General features: G+C 41.5%; 1 protein-coding gene across 1 annotated transcript in view; it reads left to right on the forward strand.

The window, feature by feature from the left end:
• Positions 1-22,022, forward strand: part of fras1 (Fraser extracellular matrix complex subunit 1) — a 303,563-nt gene extending 281,541 nt beyond the window's left edge. Inside the window, exons 52-74 of the mRNA XM_039621075.1 lie at positions 1,608-1,767; positions 1,864-2,032; positions 2,607-2,853; positions 3,029-3,373; positions 5,640-5,800; positions 6,459-6,606; positions 6,699-6,904; positions 6,995-7,151; positions 8,210-8,410; positions 8,501-8,688; positions 9,156-9,431; positions 9,576-9,808; positions 9,894-10,054; positions 10,344-10,558; positions 11,962-12,112; positions 12,419-12,526; positions 12,941-13,100; positions 13,206-13,322; positions 13,460-13,626; positions 13,985-14,190; positions 15,172-15,318; positions 18,759-19,371; positions 19,467-22,022. Coding sequence (XP_039477009.1) covers positions 1,608-1,767; positions 1,864-2,032; positions 2,607-2,853; positions 3,029-3,373; positions 5,640-5,800; positions 6,459-6,606; positions 6,699-6,904; positions 6,995-7,151; positions 8,210-8,410; positions 8,501-8,688; positions 9,156-9,431; positions 9,576-9,808; positions 9,894-10,054; positions 10,344-10,558; positions 11,962-12,112; positions 12,419-12,526; positions 12,941-13,100; positions 13,206-13,322; positions 13,460-13,626; positions 13,985-14,190; positions 15,172-15,318; positions 18,759-19,343 — 4,508 coding nt within the window. The 3' untranslated portion in view covers positions 19,344-19,371; positions 19,467-22,022. The remainder of the gene's footprint in view (positions 1-1,607; positions 1,768-1,863; positions 2,033-2,606; positions 2,854-3,028; positions 3,374-5,639; positions 5,801-6,458; positions 6,607-6,698; positions 6,905-6,994; positions 7,152-8,209; positions 8,411-8,500; positions 8,689-9,155; positions 9,432-9,575; positions 9,809-9,893; positions 10,055-10,343; positions 10,559-11,961; positions 12,113-12,418; positions 12,527-12,940; positions 13,101-13,205; positions 13,323-13,459; positions 13,627-13,984; positions 14,191-15,171; positions 15,319-18,758; positions 19,372-19,466) is intronic.
• The last annotated feature ends 1,183 nt before the right edge of the window (positions 22,023-23,205 follow it).

The raw sequence follows: 23,205 nt of genomic DNA on the forward strand, positions 1-23,205 counted from the left end.
ATTGTTCGCTCTGATCATTTATCCGCTGAATGACACCACGTGTCTGCTGTATTTTCTGTTGCGTGCGTTTACTCAGCTAATTTGCAGTTTAAATCAGCAGTGCCCTCATTATGAGCCTGCTTATGTTCACCTCAAGGCTGCAGACGAGGATCAGTGTCAGCCTGCTGTTGTAAAATGTTGATCCTCCAGGCTGCAGAGAGCAAGTGTAAACAGCCACTTTGATGTGTCGCATGCTCAATTTGAAGCTTGTAAACATCATTTTCTTAATGATAATAAATTTCCAATAACTGAAATAACCCTTAGCCTGAGCGCGAGCGACGGAGGCAATATGAATAAATAAAACAGATGAGATTTCTAGTACAAACTGTCAACATCATCCCGACTGTGAGCATTTGCTCCCATATTCTGCCAAATGCTTGTACTCAATCTAAAAATATGTTTGAGATATTACTATTCTGGATATTAATGCATAATTTAGTACTGTCTTCATCTCTGTGGTGTTTATGCTGAGCTTCCTGAAGGTCATTTGGCCAATTTTGAAGCAGTGGGGCTCCCATCTAAGTGTTTCCTTTTCTACAACCTTCTGTGGAAGGTGTAAATGAGCAGAAACCCAGGGCCAATAATAACTTTCACATTCATTTCCAAGCTATTTTATTTCTCCAAGTACTGTGAATTGGCCCAAGGCTGCAAATTATGGAAGTGATATTTTCCAAGAAATGCCTTCTTTGCAAAAGATTTTTACTATTAAGATTCAATCAGTCTTTTTTGGGTGTCCCCCTCCTCACAGTAAAATTGTGTGCAAGCATAAAAATCAGCACTAATTGTCTTTAAAGACCATTGTGTGAATTTGACTCTCCTGCTGATTTAAAAACCTGCTGCAGTGCTTTGTGACATTTTTGGCATATTTAAAACATTATATTGAACACGCGTGGTCATTTTTGACTGACTCCCATCAGACCTGATCTGAGTCAGTTCACTTCTTAGTAATGCTATTTTATTAAAATTGGGTTTGAATGGCTAAAATAAGGTTCTAAGACATCCAGCTGGTTCTCACTTGGATATTTTCCCTTTGGAGATTATCAGTGCACACCTAACTGAAAGGAAATTATGAGCAAGACCCAGAAACCACTGGAGAGCTTATACTTTATGTCTCATCTGGCCTGAGATCTCCTTGGGATCCTCTGGAGGATCAGAAAAGCATCGCTGGGTAGAAGAAAACATGGTGGTAACAAAGTAATAAATCAAGCCAAACGGCTACTGAAACAAGAAGTGACTGAAACATGAAAAACAATTGCTAGACATGAATGAACTGATGAAGAAGCACTAATAGAAGCAATAACACTAAAAACCTCAAACAGAAAAATAAATTTAGATAACCCTGTTAGTTAAAACTGTATTCGTGTGTCTGACCTGAAATGAAACAGTGCCGTGCCTTATTCATTACAAGACAGTCCATTTTGGAGTATCTTGTAATCCAATGAAACCAGAAGTCAGAGCGAGATTTCAAATGTAAAAATTCTCTGCTCCAGTCATCTTTGTCTTGTGCTAGTGCGCAATGCACAATGCTAGTGTTTGATTGTTACTAATGTTTTTTTTTTTCTTTGTAGCCGATATCAATCTGGGTCTGATCCGGTACGTGCTTCATCAGGAGAACGTCCAGGAAACCATGGACAACTTCAAGTTCCTGGTCAAAGACAGCAAGCCAAATGTGGTCAATGACAACGTCTTCCACATCCAGTGGTCCCTCATCAGCTTTGAGCACAAAAGGTCTGCACCATTTCCCCCCAAAAATACATATTTTATGATGATTACCCATTGGACACCCACCCTTTTACCTTCCTACTTCTTCTAATGGCACCACAGCTACAATGTGAGTGAGAAGGCCGGCACAGTGGCGGTGACCGTGAAGCGAACCGGTAATCTCAACCAGTACGCCATCGTGCTCTGCCGCACTGAACAGGGCAGCGCCACCTCCACGAGCAGCGTCGGATCCCGACCCGGACAGCAGGACTATGTGGAATACGCTGGGCAGGTAGAAACTCGATATTCCACATTTAAAAAATGAACATTTCTCTTTTTGCTGATTTTATTTCTCTCCTGTGAGTTTGTGTTCTTCATTTAGTTTGGAAACCAGTAATTTTCTGCAAATTATTTGCTAAATGCTGCTAAAATCCTATTTGTCTTTGTGACAACAAAATAACAACAAAATAATCCAAGATTAGGTCTTATTTTGCTCTTCATGAACTTGTGGACCACAGGATCAAGCATAAAAACAGATCCACAGCATCAAGCAGTATTTGACCATAACATCTTGGGAGTGACGTGAACCTGGAATCTTTTTGCATTTTCATCAGTTTTAAGTGGAGTGCAACAGGAACGTAATGCTTGTACTACAAACATCCTTATTCAAAGGAAGAAAATCAGTGGTCCTAATATTGAACCCTGAGGTACTCCTTTGTGTACACGGAGGTTTGAGGAGGAAAAAGATTCAGTAAATTTGGGACACTTTGCTTTACTTGACATTCAGTGATGCGTATCATCTATAACTAGCCTATGTTAAGTTAAAGTTTTGTAATCACTTCTGCCTCCTTCTCATTGTTTTCCAGGTGCAGTTTGATGAGCGTGAGGACACAAAGGTGTGCACTATAGTCATTAACGACGACAAGGTGTTTGAGGGGATCGAGAGCTTCCATGTGGAGCTCAGCATGCCCGTGTATGCGCTGCTGGGTGGAAACACGCGCGCTGTCGTCAACATCAACGACACAGAAGACGAACCCACTTTGCAGTTTGACAAGAAGATTTACCACGTCAATGAAAGCTCAGGCTTAATCCAGGCTCCCATTGAAAGGAAAGGTACACACTGCAGAGGGGTTTCTAACATTTCATGTTTCATGAACATTTCATAAGAATTTTCTCATAATTTAAAACCTGTTTAGTGGTAAAGATTTATCAAATAACCTCTTTTAATTTTCACTTTAATTCATGCACACACTGTATGACCTTGTTGTCTCACTTCATTTCTGCTCAGGTGATACCTCCAGCACAGTCTCTGCTCTCTGCTACACCGTAGCCAAGTTAGCGCAGGGCAGCAGCCTCCACGCTCTGGAGTCCGGCTCTGACTACAAGAGCCGCGGCATGACCACCGACAACCGAGTGATCTTCGGTCCTGGAGTCAGCATGTCCACCTGTGATGTTAAGCTCATCGATGACAGCGAGTACGAACTGTCCGAGGAGTTCGAGCTGGTGCTCTCAGACGCCTCCGATAACGCACGCATGGGCGACGTGTCGGTGGCCAAGGTCATTATCGACGGACCCAACGATGCATCGACTGTTTCTCTTGGAAACGCCACGTTTACCTTCAGTGAAGATGCTGGTATGAGCCTTTTTCATGCATCCACCCGCGTAATGTCTTTATGTATTCATATTTCTTATTGCGTAATTAAATTAAATTAAAGTTAAAAAAAAGTATTTCAAACGGCTAATAGCTTCATATTAAAAACTAGAGCACTGGTAGCTAGCATTTCACAATAATCATTGATAGTTAATGATGGATTGGTAGTTAATTAAGTTACACATATTTATTATTAGCATTCTAACTAGTAGTAATCATCTTTCCTAACTGGTTAAGAATAGTTTGTTAACCAAGTACGAACATCTAAATCTTTATTGTAAAATTGCAAATATTAGAAAACTTTTCTAAATGGTTATTATTGACTGTATAAATTATCTATAAACATTAATGTTAGTATGATACATATTACGAGAGTGTAAGAGTTGGCACTTGGGTTGACATAAAACCTGTGAGCCTACTCACAGCGTAGTTTCACTTTCATCACAAATAATAACAAATAAAAAACCCAACTAGGTTTCACAACCTATGGGTTCACCCGAAACCTTGGGTGATTGTGAGCCACACCCGTTTTCACACCTTGGCTCGTGGGATTAGATAGAGGATCAGTAGGGGGCCCATGACCCTCTTGGGGACACTCTCATAGGCCTTAAAATCTGGGACTCTCCACCAATTGCTCTTAGAACTGCAGAAGCTTCTCGGATGAAACGTCTTCAAGGAAACTTAAAGAAGTCCAGACGCTTTTCTTTCCAAGCCCCTTAGACTACAATGACCTGGATGACTGATGGATGGATGACCTTCACAGACAAACCTATATCATGTGTGAATGTTGGAAATGATCACTGCTCCACTCTCCAGCAACACTGAGAGGTTATGCAGCCAAAATAGAAGCTAGTGCCCGAGTTGGAAATAAAGCAAATAAATATAAAGTACAGGTGTAGCTAGTTAAAAACAGCAGAAAGCCAAAGTACCTTTAAAACAACAGAGTCAAGGTACAGTCTAAATAATACAGACTGACAGAGTGGCATGGCAGCAGACGGCTCACGCAGAATCAAAGCAGCTCTGAGTAATAAGCTCTGCTTTGCTGCCCATTTTAAGCAGGTGGTGTGATTGATGGTGCGGCTTGATTGGAGCAGGGACTGGGGTACCAGAACAATCAAGCACAGTGACAGTCTGGGAGCCGGGAGCTGGAGGAGATGGCAGAAAGCGGAAGTAGAAGCTCCAGTCCTGGACAGGGCCTAAACAGGCTACGAAACACAAGCAGATATAAAATAGAAGAGAGAAGGCCAGGGTCATGTTAGGATTTAGGTGGAAGACTGGTATCACTGGTTTCACTGGTAATCCATCTGCATATCCTGGCAGCAGCTTTAAATGAAGCCTTTGAAACCTTAATCAAACAACAATAACGTCTAAGGTCATCATTAACAAATACATAATGTAAAATATAAAATGTTATATGCATTGTCATTAGAACATAATTTTTATCATCAGTCATGTAAAATTTATAAAATAATTATTTTATACACATTTGTTACCATACATTATAATATTAGGTGTTTGTTAACATGACAGTATTTACAATGATTTAATATTAAAAAAATTACATAATTTGTAAGTAATGGTTATATTTTCTTTATTACTTTTATATGAGTTGTTTGAAGTGATACCTATGCTCTCCATTAGGAATTTAGGGCATTTCCAATAGTTGTTAGAAGGTAGTCTTTGGTATGGGAGGTTTCATAATGGTTGCATTTAATAATATTAGTGTAACCAGTTGACGTGCATCCCCGAGCACTTACACATGTTTTGTAGAAACATTTCTCATCGTCAGTTATCTTATTTGTCAGTTAGATCACTGCACTCTGTGATATTTTACTTGTTTCATTTATTTAGGAACAGGGGACGTGTTTTGGAGCATGACACAGAATAGATTGTTTCCTCCCTTATAATTAGCATCACTGACAGCTACACTGCGCCTCATCTTTCTGCTGAGCTTCTACTTCTTTCTTTTTCTCCTTCTTCTCGCTGGCGTAGCTTTAATCTTTGAAACAAAGGTATCTTCCCCACAGTGTTGAACAGACAGTATCATTAGTTGCAGCAAAAAGAAGCTGCGAGATTCAGATTCTGTGTCACTTAGTTCTTAGATCAGGATTTAAATTACTTTCAATGTAAAGATCAAAACAACTTTGTAAATTAGAGTTATTAATATCTTATAACCCCCTCAAAAACACAGCAACTTTCCACATTTCACATTTTTTTTACCTTGCATTTCACTTTTCCCCTCTCTCAGGCACAATTGAAATACCAGTGCTGCGTCATGGCAGCGACCTGTCCTCGCTGACCTCTGTGTGGTGCGCGACCCGACCTTCAGACCCTCCGTCAGCCAGCCCTGGGGTCGACTACATTCCCAGCTCCAAGAAAGTGGAATTCAAACCTGGAAAAACTGACGAGGTAAGGACAGACTTCTCACCTACAGTCAAATTCTATAGTTTATATTTTAAGAATGAAACATTTATGTTGTTTCTCTTGTTCTTCAAGTTCTGTGTGATGGGTGATTAAAAAAAAAAAAGATCCATCATCCTTCTTTTTTTAATGCACCCTCACACAGCAGTCAGTTAGCCTCAGGTAGGTCAACTTTTGTCCAACTTTAGGAGTGGCAACGATTTTGCTACAAGAGTGAAAATAGCACGAAGGCCCCAGCACAGATGTCACAGTTATGTTATCGTCCCAAAGAAAAACACATGAGCCAGCTGTGCAATGGGCTATCACATAATTGATAAACAGGATGGAGGACAGTCGGGGATGCTGGGTTAAAACAGCAGCTTGTAGACTGTGAGCAGATAAAGCAGCTTAAATTGGATACGCTGTATGAAGTTTTGCCTCTGGGATGCGTAGAAGGGTGTCAGCACTTGTACACAGTTGGATCTGAATTAATTCTTCAACACTGACATCTTTACATACAGTAGATGAACATTTTTTTATAACATCAGCCGAGCTCACCAAGTTTCTACTGCAGCTACCAGGAAGGTGTTTTTATTCCCCGATAAATAACACATTCACCCGTATAACCCTTACAAATCATCTGATCTGACCTCCCTTTTTTAAACAGACATGCAGTTTAACCATCATGGATGACATCCAGAACCCGTCCATCGAGGGGTCTGAGTCCTTCGTGGTGTTCCTCAGTTCTCCTCAGGGTGCTGTCCTTCAAGAGCCCTACGAAGCCAACGTCATCATCACGGACACGTTCCAGGACAGTACGTCCTCACAGAACAATCACAGGCTTTAATACACGTGTGTGTCATGTCAAACACCTTTCATTGATCAGATGTTGCTCGCTCTCTCTCAGTTCCTAACATGCAGTTTGAGAAGAGCTCCTACACCGTGAAGGAGAAAGATAACCTTCTCCACATCCCCATCATCCGGACCGGCGACCTCTCCTTCAAGTCATCGGTGCGCTGTTTCACCCGGACCATGTCCGCCATGGTGATGGACGACTTTGAGGAGAGAAGGAATGCAGATGAGTCGCGCATCACTTTCCTCAAAGGAGAGAAGGTAAAAATGTTGAGTCAAAATGTGACCTAATGTTTGTGTCCTTGTTCTCAGACTCTGCTCATCAGGGTGCTTCGATTGTGTGTTTTCCAGGTGAAGAACTGCACAGTTCACATCACTGACGACTCAGTGTTCGAGCCTGAGGAGGAGTTTCAGGTGCATCTCGGTACACCGCTCAGTGACCACTGGAGCGGCGCCATGGTGGGAGCTAACGATATTGTCACTGTAACCATCACCAACGATGAAGATGGTAAGCAGGCGCTTGATCGCCATGTGATTCACATTAAACAGAATTTACTGATATGCTGTCATAGAATACTGATAGTTTTTTATCATAAAAAGAGCTACATATATACATTTTACATCCTTTATCTGATACTAACATGAAAGAAGCTGAGGACTTTTATTTTGAAAAAACATTTTCTTAATAGGAGGCGGCTGGTGCGGAAGAGGAGGAAATAAAAGTTGGCACATCTTTTTCTTTTTTCTTTTCCAGAATTCTAAGAAAAAAGTCAGAATTCTGACTTTCATCTTAGAATTCTGGAAAAAAAAAGACATTCCCACTTTTTTGTTGTTGTTGTTGTTTTTTTTGTTTTTGCGAATATTGAAACGGTTCCTGAACAAAACTCTCAAAACTAAGTTGTGAATTACTGGGTGATGGGGTTTATTTAGATTTAATAACCAATGAAAATAGCGTCACCATTCCTTTTGTTTCCTGTTGACTGCATATTTGAGGTATATCACAGTCTACCTTCACTTTTTGAACTATGAAATATCCGTGAAGAAGCCGTTTTAAAAAACAAGGCAGCCTCACTTTACTCAAAATTATTGCTTGATGTTTATTGTGGGTGAAGAATTATTTTTTCGAGTGTGTGACCCTTCAGCCTAATTGCTGATGTTAGAATAACTGAAGCCTGGTATGGAAAAAATATCCGGAGTATGTTGAACTTGCTCTTGGTTTCCAAACTAATTTTAAGATAATGTTCCTTATTTTTACTTTTGGTTAACATCAACAAATATACTTAAAATATACAAAATAATGTTAAAAAATGCTCCCAAAGCACAGATGTATGTGACACGAATTGATTGCCTGACAGGCTAATTTTTAATTATCGCCTGGTGCCTGATGTTTGTATTTATTTATTTCCATCAAAAAAAAGAAAACTAACGAGTAAAACCTTAATGGAGGTGGGTTTTATTATACCGCTGTTCTATAAGTTTTAATTGGATGCACCTGTTATTTTGGAAACTGATTAAAAGTTTTATGTGTGCAAATGATTGACAGTCAGACTTCTCCCGTTCCTCCAGCTCCCACCATTGAGTTCGAGCAGGCGTCCTATCAGGTGAGAGAGCCTCCCGGTCCAGATGGCATCGAAGTGCTCAACATCAAAGTGATCCGCAGAGGAGATCTGGACCGAACGTCCAAGATCCGTTGCAGCACCCGGGATGGATCGGCCCAATCTGGAGTCGACTACAATCCCAAGAGTCGAGTGCTTAAGTTCACCCCGGGTAAGTGCTGAAAATGCTCCTCGTTGGGACTTGGGAAGAGTGTTAGTAGGATGATTTTACTGGGAGTAAATATGTTTTTTTTCTCCATAGGCATGGACCACATCCTCTTTAAAGTGGAGATTTTGTCCAATGAGGACAGAGAGTGGCACGAGTCCTTCTCATTGGTCCTTGGGCCTGATGACCCGGTGGAGGCAGTGCTTGGGGAGATCACAATGGCCACAGTGACCATTCTGGATCAGGAGGCGGCAGGAAGTCTCATCCTACCTGCCCCACCTATTGTAAGGAACCTTGGAGGATACATGAAGAGGAGCAGTAGAATAGTAGAAGTGGAGGATATGTTCAACCTTTAGGAGAACTTTAGCATTCAGCTGACAACTTAATATTTTGTCTATTTTCTGCAGCACTTAGAGAACCTGTCACTTGAAATGTCTCCACTCCTGGCAAAAGCACATCTCTCCCCAAATACATATTCAGGGAACTCCAAAAAAGCAGCAGCAAACGTGGGCAGCATCTTCCCTCAGGCACTTGTTTATAGGCTTTTACATTTCTTATGCATTTACCAGAACCACTTACAATGAATATATCTATTCAGCTGCCATTAAAATATTATATGGTGGGTGATTTTACCCCAAAAGACTTTTTAGGAGGAATCTCATCTCATGCTGTGTTTTGTACGCCAGCCCCTTGAAATGAAAAAGCTGAACTCCTCTCATTTACACGATCTCCCATCCTCCTTCCTGCTCAGGTGGTCTCTCTCGCTGACTACGATCATGTCCAGGAGGTGATCAAAGAGGGCAGCAAGAAGACTCCCTCTCCAGGTTACCCTCTGGTGTGTGTCACCCCCTGTGACCCTCACTACCCCAAGTACTCTGTGATGAAGGAGCGCTGTGAGGAGGCGGGAATCAACCAGACCCAAGTTCACTTCTCGTGGGAAGTGGCGGCTCCCACTGACACCAGCGGCGCCCGATCCCCCTTTGAGACGGTCACAGATACAACGCCATATACTAGCGTCAACCATATGGTGAGTTAAACTAAGGAGACAAATAAATCTTTTATTAAGAGGCCAATACATTCATTTGTTATTTAATAGGATTTATTGGCAGGAAGACAATAAAATTATGTTAAAAATGTATCGTCTGTGTGTGGAAACTGTCGTGTCTCTCAGGTTCTGGACAGCATTTATTTCAGCCGACGCTTCCACGTTCGCTGCGTAGCTCAGGCCAGAGACAAAGCTGGACACCTGGGAACACCGCTGAGGAGCAACATCGCCACCATCGGCACAGAGGGCTCCATCTGCCACACACCTGTCACCACGGGAACCGCCAGAGGCTTCCAGGCTCAGTCCTTCATCGCCACACTCAAATACTTAGACGTCAAGCACAAAGAGCACCCCAACCGGTCCGTAGCGGCTTTTTAAAACAGATAAGCATCTTCACCAAGAGTTTATGCTAATTTCTGCTCTTCTCTGTATGTCCCGGTTTAGGATCCACATCTCAGTCCAGATCCCCCATCAGGATGGAATGCTCCCCCTGGTTTCCACCATGCCGCTGCACAACCTTCACTTCCTGCTGTCAGAGTCGATCTACAGGCAGCAGCACGTCTGCTCCAATCTGGTCACCCTCAAAGACCTTCAGGGGATCGCCGGTCAGTCACACAAACTCATCCCACAAACACAGCCGGACCTCCGTACAGCTGAAAATGTCATCTTCAGGAGCCTGCAGTGTGATTAGATCCACATTTGAACCATTTACAGTATCTAGTGCTTACATTTGGGGCAGTTTGAATTACCACGATGGTGTATATTAAAATTCTTTAATTTTCTGCTGCAGTCAGATAAGTTAGATAGCTTGCGAGATTTCCTGATAGATTTAAAAATAATTATTAAACCAGATGTGTAGTTTTCTTACTTTTCTTTGACAACATTCTTCCACAGAGTCAGGCTTCCTCGATGATGTATCGTATGACAGCATCTCTCTGGGGCCGGGCTACGACCGCCCCTACCAGTTCAACCCCAACGTCCGCGAGGGCAAGAGCCTCCAGCTCTATAAGCACCTCAACCTCAAGAGCTGCATCTGGACCTTCGACGCCTACTACGACATGACAGAACTCATCGACGTGTGCGGGGGCTCAGTCACCGCGGATTTCCAGGTGCGTAGGACGGTCAAAGGCAGTCTTTAAAACAGTGGCTCTTCACGTTTTCAGTCTTCTTGATAAATTTAATCAGTTGTTGCAGAAGAGTTATTTCTGTGTGCAAAAACGTGCAAAAACAAAACATTTTATTTAAAAAAATCAATTATAAAACTCACTGGCAGCAAAGATGAAGAATGTAAAATGGGGGATATGGGAAAAAAAAGGTTACTCATAAAGGAATCTAAAAGCGTAACACAAAAACACAAAGAATACAAGAAGACCACTGGGAGCAGAAAACAGATGTCTTGACTAAGGAAAGACAAAACTATCCCCAGACTGCACATCATCGACTTCTCTCCTCACGTCTTAGTCCCTCCCTCCAGAGACCCAAGTGAAGGAGGCGAGCAAGCGATACGAGGAGAGAATGCAACGTGCATTTACCCAAATGAGAAATCGTTGCTTAGGAGCTTCATTTTCAGTAACCGATGACATTTCACACAGCTGCCAGTGCAGGTGTAGTTTGGTTTTTATATTTAAATGCAAAAACACTCTTGACGAGGACACACATGTGCATGCTGCGTGCATTGTTTAATCTCTCTGTGCAAAATGTAAATAAAAACAGAATTTATAAATCCCAGAAACCCATTTCATTCTCAATAAAACATAGAAAACACATCACATGTTTAAATTGACACATTTCACTACTTTATAGAAAACTTTAGCTCATTTTGATTTTGATGTCAGCAACACACCTCGAAAAAGTTGAGACAGGAGCAACAGAATGCTGGAAAGTGATTTTGGTTTGCTGGCAACATGTCAGTAATGGATTGGGTGTAAAAAGAACATCGCAGGAAGTTTCTAATGAGTAAAGATGGGCAGAGATTCAACAATCTGCAAAAAAAAACTCCCAAAAAACTGTGGAACAATTTTCATAATTTCCTCAATATAAAACTGCAAACACTTTGAATATCTCATCATCTACAGTTCATACTATTAAAGGATTTAAAGAAGTCTCTGTGTGCACAAATGCAGGTTAAAGCACTTCGATGGGTTTATATTTGGGGTTGTAGCTGCTCCTGCAACCCTCCTCTCTCCTCAGTCGTCAATGTCAGACTGATTGATTTTCAGGAGAACAGAGGAGATGAGGAGGCAGAGATAAAGGCATTGCATGAAGTGAGACATGAGAAAAGTCTAAAATATGCACGGGAGTGATTGCAGGATAGGGCACATGTAGACAGCCCCAGAAACAGAACCTGGGACCGTGACTGTGTTGGGATGTGGACGTCCATCATGTAATCATAGTGCATCTGTTTGATGGTGAAATAATGCTCTGTACTGTGTGTAAAGTCCTCACAAACAGAATAAAGTTCTCTGTGACCCTCTGAGAGAATTAACATTAAAGGCTGCTGCTATTCTTTCAGGTTCGGGACTCTGCTCAGTCCTTCCTGACGGTGCAGGTTCCTCTCTATGTCTCCTACATCTACGTCACAGCGCCAAGAGGCTGGGCCTCTCTGGAGCACCACACCGAGATGGAGTTCTCTTTCTTCTATGACACCGTGCTCTGGAGGACAGGTCAGGAGTTTATGAACTCTGAACACCTTATTTTTGTCTACAGTCCTGGATGTAAACATGTAACTGGATATGTTTTGGTTTCACATTGCAGTTTTACTTTCATCGTGCAGGGTAACGATGTTTATTTCCTTTCTGAAAAATGGGATAATGATGAAAATGCAGTGTAGAAATAAATCATTTAAGATCCGTTTTTGGAGTGGAGGGATTTGACTGTTTGCAAGTATCCAAGTTCTTATTGAACAAATTATTAGCGATGTACTTCTGCTCTAATTGAGGTTTTCTTTGGCTGGCTTTTCATGTCTGCAGGTATCCAGACTGACAGCGTCCTCTCAGCCAGACTGCAGATCATCAGGATCTATATCAGGGAAGACGGTCGGCTGGTAATTGAGTTTAAAACGCACGCCAAATTCAGAGGTCAGTCCACAAACACACGTTCTAAGAGCACTGCATAGGATTATTATGTCTGCCTTAATATTATTATTAATACAAGAAATTAATGCTAATGAGAGAGCAGTCTTTGATCGAGGTAAATCGATGTAAATCCATCTTTTATTACAGCAATAGATGAGGCCACTGAGAGAGGGAATTAAACTGACAATTTAAGGTTTTGCATTCAGTTTTATCCCACAGTTCGAGCCTATATGGTCAAACATTTGTTGTTTTTTAAATTTAGCTTTAGGTTTTCGCTGTGTTTGTAGAATTGCATTCAGAGGCCTTTACTGTGCCCGTTTAAATGGTATTGCGGTGCCTTTTGACTGCAAAGCCTTATGGGATGTGTAAAAATAGGATGTGGGATATATTATTCCCCTGCTGTTATTCTCCCTCCAGGTCAGTTTGTGCTTGAGCACCACACCCTGCCGGGCCACAAGTCCCGCCTCATGGCCCCCGACCACCTCGGAGGCATCGAGTTTGACATCCAGCTGCTGTGGAGCGCTCAAACCTTTGACTCACCGTACCAGCTGTGGAGGGCTACCAGCTCCTACAGCAGGTCAGTACATTCAGTCATAACCAGCCTATAGGCTCAGGCTGTGTTGACCTCCCATGATGCACTGAGTGTCTAATAATAATAATAAATTTGTGTTTTCTTGAACAGGAAGGACTATTCTGGAGAGTACACCGTCTTCTTGGTCCCCTGCACTGTTCAGCCAACTCAGCCGTGGATTGATCCCGGTGACAAACAGCTGTCCTGCACAGCTCACGCTCCAGAGAAGTACGACCAAACAGCTGCAGAGATTTACCGCAGACAGTTTCTCAAATTAACGTTCTCTTATTTAAATCCAATAGATTTCAATCAATTTCATAGTGATTTACTGCATAAGGAGCTTGAACTCAATTTTTTTCCAACAGGTTTCTGGTGCCGATTGCCTTCCAACAAACCAACAGGCCTGTTCCTGTGGTTTACTCGCTCAACACGGAGTTCCAGCTGTGCAACAATGAGAAGGTGTTCATGATGGACCCGGCTACTGCTGATGTGTCCATGGCTGAGATGGATTACAAGGGAGCGTTCTCCATGGGTACGCCTCAGAATCAGCGGTTTTTATTTTGTTTTGTTTTATTAATAAATAATGAATATTTATTGTACAAATTTGGGGTTTTTTTATAAAGTAAGAGACATTTATCTTTAAAATGTAAAGAACATGCTGATCTGTTTTTGTGTTTTTTAATATTCAATGGTGGACATGATTAATTTTACAAAACATATTTCCTGACATTACTCATACTTTTCTGTTGCTATTATATACAGAAACATGTTTTCATTATGTAATAAAACAATCCTATTGTATGAACTGAGTCACTCTAATTCCCTAAAGGTAACACCCTTAAACGCTTCAGTACACAGCAGAAAACCTGTCCCTCTGCTGCCCCCTGCAGGTCAGACTCTGTACGGCAGGGTTTTGTGGAACCCTGAGCAGAACCTGAACGCAGCCTACAAACTGCAGCTGGAGAAGGTTTACCTGTGCACTGGCAGGGATGGATACGTTCCCTTCTTCGACCCCACGGGGACTCTGTACAACGAGGGGCCGCAGTACGGCTGCATTCAACCCAACAAACACCTCAAACATCGCTTCCTGCTGCTGGTACAGATTTATTTAAGTTCTCTGATTTGTTTATTATTTATGTATGTATTGTTACTCTGACCTGTGGCAATTTTATGAGCAGATGTATTCAAAGATAATTAACCACATTACTTAGGACTATAGCCCAGGTATGAGTCACAGAGTGAACAACTGGTTAGCCCTTTAGTGCGTTTCATTTTCCACTCCTTTGCTATAATAAAAGTGTAAAATTCCTCCAGAAAAAAACTTTTAACAAAAGCTTATTCAAAACAAATGGCAGTGTAGCTTTCTCTTATCTTAAGGTGTTAAACACCTCGAGTTACCTGCAGTTATATGGCAGCATCGACTGAACCCTACATTTTTTAAAAACAAAGCCACTGCAGCCGGAGAAGCTTCACATTTTCACCATGAAGTCCTAATAAATCCTTTGTCAACTTTTACTTTTCTGAATAAATTTTATTGTGAAGAGAGTGGGTGGCATCCTTCAGTTTCAGTTGTCGCATTATTTATTTCATAGAGATCAAGCAGTCTATAACCTCACAGTGGGTGTCTGTTTTATCTTTTAACATATATATATATATATGTGTGTGTGTGTGTGTGTGTGTGTGTGTGTGTGTGTGTGTGTGTGTGTATAAACCATTTTAATGGTTTCTTGCTGTTTGTGTGTTTTTCTATCTATGGTTTTTAAATATCCTCCTGGACCGAGCAAATAACACGCTCTCGTTTGATTTATTTTTTAACCTGCCAAACCAGTCCAACCAGTACCACCTCTCAGTGGGATAACAGCAGATTTTATTATTCAAAGCATGCGGCTTATTTAAATCACCGACACTCTTCCCCATGTAAAATCCTCTCCCCTTGTCTCCTCTTGTCATCCTGAACAAACCATCATGCGCTGATTCAGTATTCTCAGTCTACATGACTCTTAGACTCAAAGCCACGAACTGTAAAAATGGAGCCGGACATGTGCTATCATTTCCTCTCTTCATGTTTCCTCTGCAGGATCGTAAACAGCCCGATGTCTGTGACAGATTTTTCCACGACGTTCCTTTCGAGGCTCACTTTGCCTCAGACATCCCGGAGCTGCAGTCCATGACGGCCATGCCAGGTGTTGACGGCTTCACGATGAAGGTTGATGCGCTCTACAAGGTGTGTGGAATCAGAAGCAGCACATGTGGTACAGCGCTGTGTAGCACACACAGTGCTAGATATAGATATATATATATGTATATGTGTATGTGTATGTATATATGTATGTGTATGTATATATATGCGTATGTGTGTATAAAAAAAACAAAACACCCATCTCCCCCCTGCGGGCGGTTTATCCTTCAAGCTCGGGTCCTCTACCAGAGGCCTGGGAGCTTGAGGGTCCTGTGCAGTATCTTAGCTGTTCCCAGGACTGCGCTCTTCTGGGCAGAGATGTCCGATGTTGTTCCCGGGATCTGCTGGAGCCACTCGCCTAGCTTGGGAGTCACCGCACCTAGTGCTCCGATTACCACGGGGACCACCGTTACCTTCACCCTCCACGTCCTCTCGAGCTCTTCTCTGAGCCCTTGGTATTTCTCCAGCTTCTCGTGTTCCTTCTTCCTGATATTGCTGTCATTCGGAACCGCTACATCGATCACTACGGCCGTCTTCTTCTGTTTGTCTACCACCACTATGTCCGGTTGGTTAGCCACCACCATTTTGTCCGTCTGTATCTGGAAGTCCCACAGGATCTTAGCTCGGTCATTCTCCATCACCCTTGGGGGCATCTCCCATTTTGACCTCGGGACTTCCAGGCCATATTCGGCACAGATGTTCCTGTACACTATGCCGGCCACTTGGTTATGGCGTTCCATGTATGCCTTGCCTGCTAGCATCTTGCACCCTGCTGTTATGTGCTGGATTGTCTCTGGGGCATCTTTACACAGCCTGCACCTGGGGTCTTGCCTGGTGTGATAGACCCCAGCCTCTATGGATCTTGTACTCAGAGCTTGTTCTTGTGCTGCCATGATTAGTGCCTCTGTGCTGTCTTTCAGTCCGGCTTTGTCCAGCCACTGGTAGGATTTCTGGATATCAGCCACCTCCTCTATCTGCCGGTGGTACATACCGTGCAGGGGCCTGTCCTTCCATGATGGTTCCTCGCCTTCCTCCTCTTTCTTGGGTTTCTGCTGCCTGAGGTATTCACTGAGCACGCTGTCAGTTGGGGCCATCTTCGTGATGTATTCGTGGATGTTTCTTGTCTCATCCTGGACTGTGGTGCTGACACTTACCAGTCCCCGGCCCCTTCCTTCCGCTTAGCGCACAGCCTCAGGGTGCTGGACTTGGGGTGAAACCCTCCATGCATGGTAAGGAGCTTTTTGTCTTTATGTCAGTGGCTTCTAGCTCCTCCTTTGGCCAGCCTATTACCCCAGCAGGGTACCTGATCATGGGCAGGGCGTGGTGTGATGATGGCCCGGATCTTGTTCTTACCGCTCAGCTGACTCCTCAGGACTTGCCTGACCCTCTGCAGGTACTTGGTGGTTGCAGCTTTCCTAGCGGCCTAGTACATATACATATGTATATATATGTATATATATGTGTATATGTATATATATGTGTATATGTACACACACACATATATATATATATATATATATATATATATATATATGTGTGTGTACATATATATATATATATATATATATATATATATATGTGTGTGTACATATATATGTATATGTACATATATATATATATATATATATATATATATATATATATATGTATATATCTATATATATATCTATATCTATATATATATATATATATATATATATATATATATATATATATATATATATATATATATATATATATATATGTGTGTGTGTGAGTGTGTATGTGTGTATATATCTGATGTGAGAAGTAGCTGCATACCAAAACCATGATTAAGCTACTAGAATGAAGCAATTCATAAGTGAATATGTAGGTTTGATTACAAGAAAGTAATAAAGATTTAGTCCAGACAGTAAAGTCTTCTTGTTCAATGAGCCACAGCAGCTTTGAACTTTTGGAGATGCTTAAAATAGTTACTTTGATAAAATCTCAATCAGTAACAAGAAGTATGGCAGATAGACCTTTTTGATATGGCTATGAAAGATCAGTTATATTGTAACAGAATACTTAGAATCTGTGGGCAAGTGATGAAAGTTTGATATCAAAAGCTCCACTGGTAAATATAAATTTCTTGAAATGCTAAAGTCTGACAGTTTAGCGTTCCTTAAGCTTTTGCATTCATAAACCGTGACCCGCAGACAGAAGAGGAAATCTTATCCACTGTTCAGATATCTTAGCTTGACCAACGTGTAGAAGGAGGCTTGCAACATTCACAAAAAGAGTGGGTGTGGGAACTGCAGTAGACTTGAGTAAAAGTACAGATAGTTATGTTAAAAGTACTCTGGGGAAAGTTAAAGTACTGATTTAACTTCTTTACTCAAATAAAAGTGAAAAAGTACAGTCTCTGAAATGTAATCGAAGTATAAAAGTAAAACATTTCTCTTTGAAGGATATTTGTAGCAGCTGTTCTGTGCAAAGCTAACTGAACCCTTGATGTAACTTAACACTGACCATGAACACCACAGCTGCTCTGCACCAATCCAACATAACTCATTACCCTAAGTTTCACCACAGTACTGCAAACTAACCAGTGCAGCCTGCACTAAACTGCCTAGTGTTTACATGCAACCTGTGAAAAACAAAAAATTTGTATACTTAAAAATAATTTAGCAACATACCATGTATGGAAACAATATCTTGTCAAAAAAGCTCTAAAATCAATTATAACATTGCACGTTTTGAATTTCCAGTTTATCAAACGTCACTGAGTTGTTCTTACCTTTCAGTTTAACCTCTATTCTTCTTCTCCTGTCCTGTCTTTCTTATATTATTCTCCATCTCTGAGTGAAGTTAAAACTCACACTTTTTTCTCCCTGTAAAAAAGCTGCAGCAGACACATTTTATGACAGATGTCACACAAATAGTTTGTTTTCGCTGATATTTGTTAAGCTATCTTTAGAGTTTCATTTGAAATTACCTGCCACATAAAAAACATTACACTCTTTGCACTCACTCCTCTTCTGTAGGTCTAGTTAGATGCATCTCTCTCTTCTTGTTGTGTGTGATAATCACCAGTGCATTAATAGGATTGTCTTTGTTATTCTGCCCCGCTCAGTTGGTTTGAACCCCATTTAATTTAATTCCTTTTGATGTTTGAAGCTGTGCAGTGCTGGAAAAATAAAAACGTCACTCAGTGTGTTAAACTTAAAATAACGAGCCTGTGTTAAAAATGTAAGGAGTAGAAAGTAGAGATATTTGTTTTTAAAGTGTAAGTAAAAAGTTGTCAAAAAATAAAGACTCAAAGTATGCAGACCTGGAAATTTTACTTTTGTACAGTAATGAAGTATTTGTACTTTGTTACTTCCCACCTCTGGGGCACCGTAGACCAGCTGGATGGGTCCAGATTTATTGATCTGCATATTATTCATAATAATTAGTGAACACTGAAAGTACTTTTTCGACAAACTGTGCAGCTAACGTGATCCTCTCTTTCTGGGGATTGACAGGTGGAGGCGGGGCACCAGTGGTACCTGCAGGTAATTTATGTGATCGGCCCCGAGTCGCGGTCCAACCCCAGGATTCAGCGCTCTGTGACCTATCAGCTCAGCCGTTCTAAACGCGACCTGGTGGATCGCAGCGGCCGGCTGACGCTTGACGAGTCGCTCATCTACGACAACGAGGGAGATCAAATAAAGAACGGCACCAACATGAAGTCGCTCTACCTGGAAGCCGGGCCCTCCCCCACCTTTAACGCCCACGTGGGCAGCTCCGTGGGGGGAGGCGTGGCCGCCATCACCCTGCTGGTCCTGGTCCTGCTGGCCTCTTGCTTCCTGTTCCGCCGCTGCCGACGGTTGGCCAAGAAGAAGAGCAAGAAGAAGGAACCAAAAATCTATGAGGAGTATCCGCTCAACACCAAAGTGGAGGTGTGCATGGACAAGTGTGTGGAGAAGAACTTCGGCACCAAGCACTGCACAGTGAGAAACATCAACGTCCTGAACCGCAACCAGGAGGCCAACAGCAAGGCCAAGGTCAAACAGGTCAACCTGGAGGTCAAACTCCACAACAACCTCAACGACGGCACTGAGGTCTGAAACGCGTGACGAGGAAGGCGAGGAAAAGGTGAAAGCGGAATTTTAAAAAAAGGTATTTTCTAAAAGAAAGTTTGTACTTATTGGAATGAGACGTTAATGTATTTTTATATCACGTTGAAAAAGGGAAGAGTGTGACGCGCAGGCGACTGGGCTACCTCAGGAATCCATAAAACACACAGCTGTGTGAAACAGCCAAAACATCTGCATCTGATCAGCCAAACTTCACCTCAAACTGTGTTCATTTCATTACTGTGTTACTTGACATTTGCAACCTTTTTAGCACCAAGACGGTGAACCGTAGCTCAGACACTGGTGATTGTTTTTGTAAGAAGAAAAAAAAAAAACACATTAAAAAAACTCTTTCTGCTGCATTTAGTCACGTCACTGCTATTCATGTCACTGCTGTGGAGGGGTAGCCAGTGTAGAAGTCCTCCTTCAGATGCACGGTGGGATCAGAAAGTCCTAGAAAACGCCTTTTAAATGTCTCCCTTTCAAGATCATCTTCTGGAGCATATCCAAATCTTTATTTTAAAATTGCTCCTAGAGCTCCTGCTGCATCACTACGTACTGTTCATGTATTTCCTGATTGATGGATCTCCACCCTTGGGTAGATGTGGGCATCGAGCTCCTGCATTTTCAGTGCACTCTGCCGTGTTCTCTGGAAATGTAGCATGGTTGGAAAATTGTTGGAATTCATTGAATATCAATGACCAGTCTGGGGGTCGACCAGGAAAAGAATAGACAGTCAATGAGAAAAGTGCTTCTGCCAAGTTCCAAACCATAAACTGTCAGTGCTGCAGTCCCGGATGCTCGTGCAACTACCCCAACTTCACAGTAAGACTGCAACTTTGTGATGACTAGCAGTAGTGCTAGCAGCCCTGTTGTTGAGGAAAAGAGTGCCTGATTGTTGAATACATTCACCATTTTCCGCATACACACAGTTCAAACAGTCAGCTCCTGCCATGAAGAGCTGTGTTTTTCTTTAAATGCAAAGGAACGTAATAAAAACTGACGAGTTAAAACCAGAGACCCAGCTCTCGTCTCCAGCAGCACCACCACCATGGGTGGGGTTTTCCAGACATCATTCTCCTCTGAAATACTTCCCCCTTCCTCCTGCTTGATCCCAAGGCGTTCCTGAGCTGGATCTCTCCAATTAGTTTTGGGCGTGCCCAGTAAACCTCCAATAGTTGGCAGGCAGTCTCCAAACCTCCTCAGCTTCTCATCTGGTCTGTACCACACCGCATATAATAGGAGTCAAATCATCCGTTAAAAAGGCTTCACAAAGACACAAAGCCAGTAGAGAGCTGCTTGTGTCAGGACACCTGTCAGTCATAGTGGCCACGCCCTTAATTCCAATATCCAAAAACACACAAAACAATTGGCATCTTATTATGGGAAAACTACCAATAGAAGCAAGGCTGAAAATGTGCTTTTAATGCTGTTAAGGTGGGCATTTTTGCATGGAGGTCGATGGGTTTGACTCGCTTTTGGAGCCATCATCAAGACTCCAGGCACTCCCGTCCTGCCTCAGTTTTCCATCTCATGGGAGAGGTTTACCGTCTCTGAATTATCTGCTTCACTGAGGGATTTTTGAATTCTATACCTGAGGATAACGAGTTTATTCATGTTCAAATCAGGGTTTCTCTAGAACATGACCTTTAATGTGAGATCAGCCAAATTTAAAGCACTGTTTTCATGTTTTGGGGTTTTTTGGCTTAAAAACTGGAACTTTCTGATCCCCCTTGTATTACTAGTATTGCTCACTGATTCTGCAGATGAATTAAACATCAAAATTCTGGCTCCACAAAAAAGAAACGTCCTTCACAGAAACTTCTACATGAGCTACAGCTGCTGTTAAAGTGTTTGGCACGTCTGGTGTGCTGCTATCGCCCGAGAATGAATGAGTGTAAATAACAAAAATGAATGACAACCTTTTCAAGTGCAATTATGCCATCTCTTTTTGTTATTTCTGCCCTCATTAGCAGGATTTGCATTAAAAAAAAATAAACCTGTTCTTCAAGCCTTACTTAGAGACATTTGTACTGTCACGTTGCTCAACACCAGTTCTAATTTTTTGAGTTTGTACTGTGCTCTGACAGCTGCCAATATTAAGTGCCATGCAGTATTTTTCCTCATGAATTTCAAAATAAATCACCCAAAGTTTTTGTTTTTTTCTGTGACAGTGTACGTAGATTTTCACTGATCCCGTCCACATGATCGACTGCTTCAGCCTTACTGTTGTCCTAATGAAAATAATCACTTATAGGAGATACGTGTCTACCTGCCTTTGTTCTGCCCAAAGACACAGAATCCATTTTCTCACCTCACTCAGATAATTATTTTTATTCATTTATGTACTTTTATGTTACCCTCCTGTGATGTATTATGTTACCACTCAGCTACTGATGTACCTGCAATGTTGCTGTATTATTTTTTTAAGTGTATGACACTGGTTCGAGCGCACTGCTGAAGAAAAACACGTTTATTCTTGTGTGATACGTCTTTCTCGCTGACCCCACCTCCTGTCATCTTCCCACTGTGTGCCTATCAAACAACACGGGAGTGGGGAATTATGGGAAATGACATTATATTTTTGGTGCTATCATTTTGTGGAAAATGACAACAATGCTATCAATACTGATGCCTGTATTTGGTGCCTTTTTTTAGTAATAAAAAATAATCTGAAACTCAGCGAGTTTTTGATTTAACTTTCCTTTATTATTATTAGATTCTGTTACCTGAACCATTAAATTAAAAGATTACAGATTAAACCACATTTTTGTTCTTAGACTCTGCTTGAGTAGCTTAGCATAATTCACAGTTCATAATAATCCATTATACTAAGGCCAGTCCATCCTCTGTCTGAAACAAGCCATCTTACCTCCTATCTATTTAAGGCAGGGATCCAATACAGTTTACTTTATGAGCGACATACAGCTACTTGACTTTAAGAGAAACTTTCCTCAATAACGTTTTAAAACCTAAAAACTGCAAATTATTTCAGTTGTTTGAGTATAAATGAGTTTAACCCTTGTGTTGTCCACGGGTCATTTTTGTCCTCTACAGAAATCTTTTGCTATCAAAAATATGTTTTTTATTCATCAAATGGTCTGAAAATAACAGAAGTTATTCATTACTATACTATGCATGATTGGAATAAGTTTTAAGTAATTTGATTTATTTATGGGGTTTTTATTCGATTTTATAACACCTGTTGTCCTCGTGGACAAAAATGACCCTAAAGTACAAAGTGTTGCAAAAGGCCGATTTTCACAACATACTGCTATCAAACATCTTTGATCTTGGATCACTGATGTTTGGGGTCAAGCACTGGTCATAACAACCACAACAACAACAACAACAGGCAACACAATGAGGAGGCAGGTGCTCTATATTCAATAAAATGTTATTTATACTGCGCCAAATCAAAACAACAGTCGCATCAAAGTGCTTTCATTGTAAGGTCGACCCTACAATAATAATATACACAGAAAGTATGCTCACAAGCCTCCATTGCACTAGAGATTTGCATACTTTGATGAGCATACTTTTTTTACCATGTTGTGCAAAGCAATGACCAGTAGGACAAAGCACATATTGTCCTCTAGTATAATGAGGAGGAAGAATCAATGTTCAGGAAGATCCAGGGTTAGAAGATATAGAAAATATTGTCAATATTTAGAGCACATGCTACCCTTTCTCTGAAAAAGCACATCACCCACCTGCAGAAGTGGAAGAAGGCTATGAAGTGAAGAAAAGTGATGAAGAATCTGAACTATGTTCAAGTAGGTTCTTGGGCATCCAGGGCATTGTAGTCTGAGGAACTTGGAAAGAAAGTGACTGGGCTTCTTGAAGTTTCTTG

The sequence above is a fragment of the Oreochromis aureus genome, linkage group 12, assembly GCF_013358895.1.
Source record: "Oreochromis aureus strain Israel breed Guangdong linkage group 12, ZZ_aureus, whole genome shotgun sequence".
Taxonomy (NCBI): Eukaryota; Metazoa; Chordata; class Actinopteri; order Cichliformes; family Cichlidae; genus Oreochromis; species Oreochromis aureus.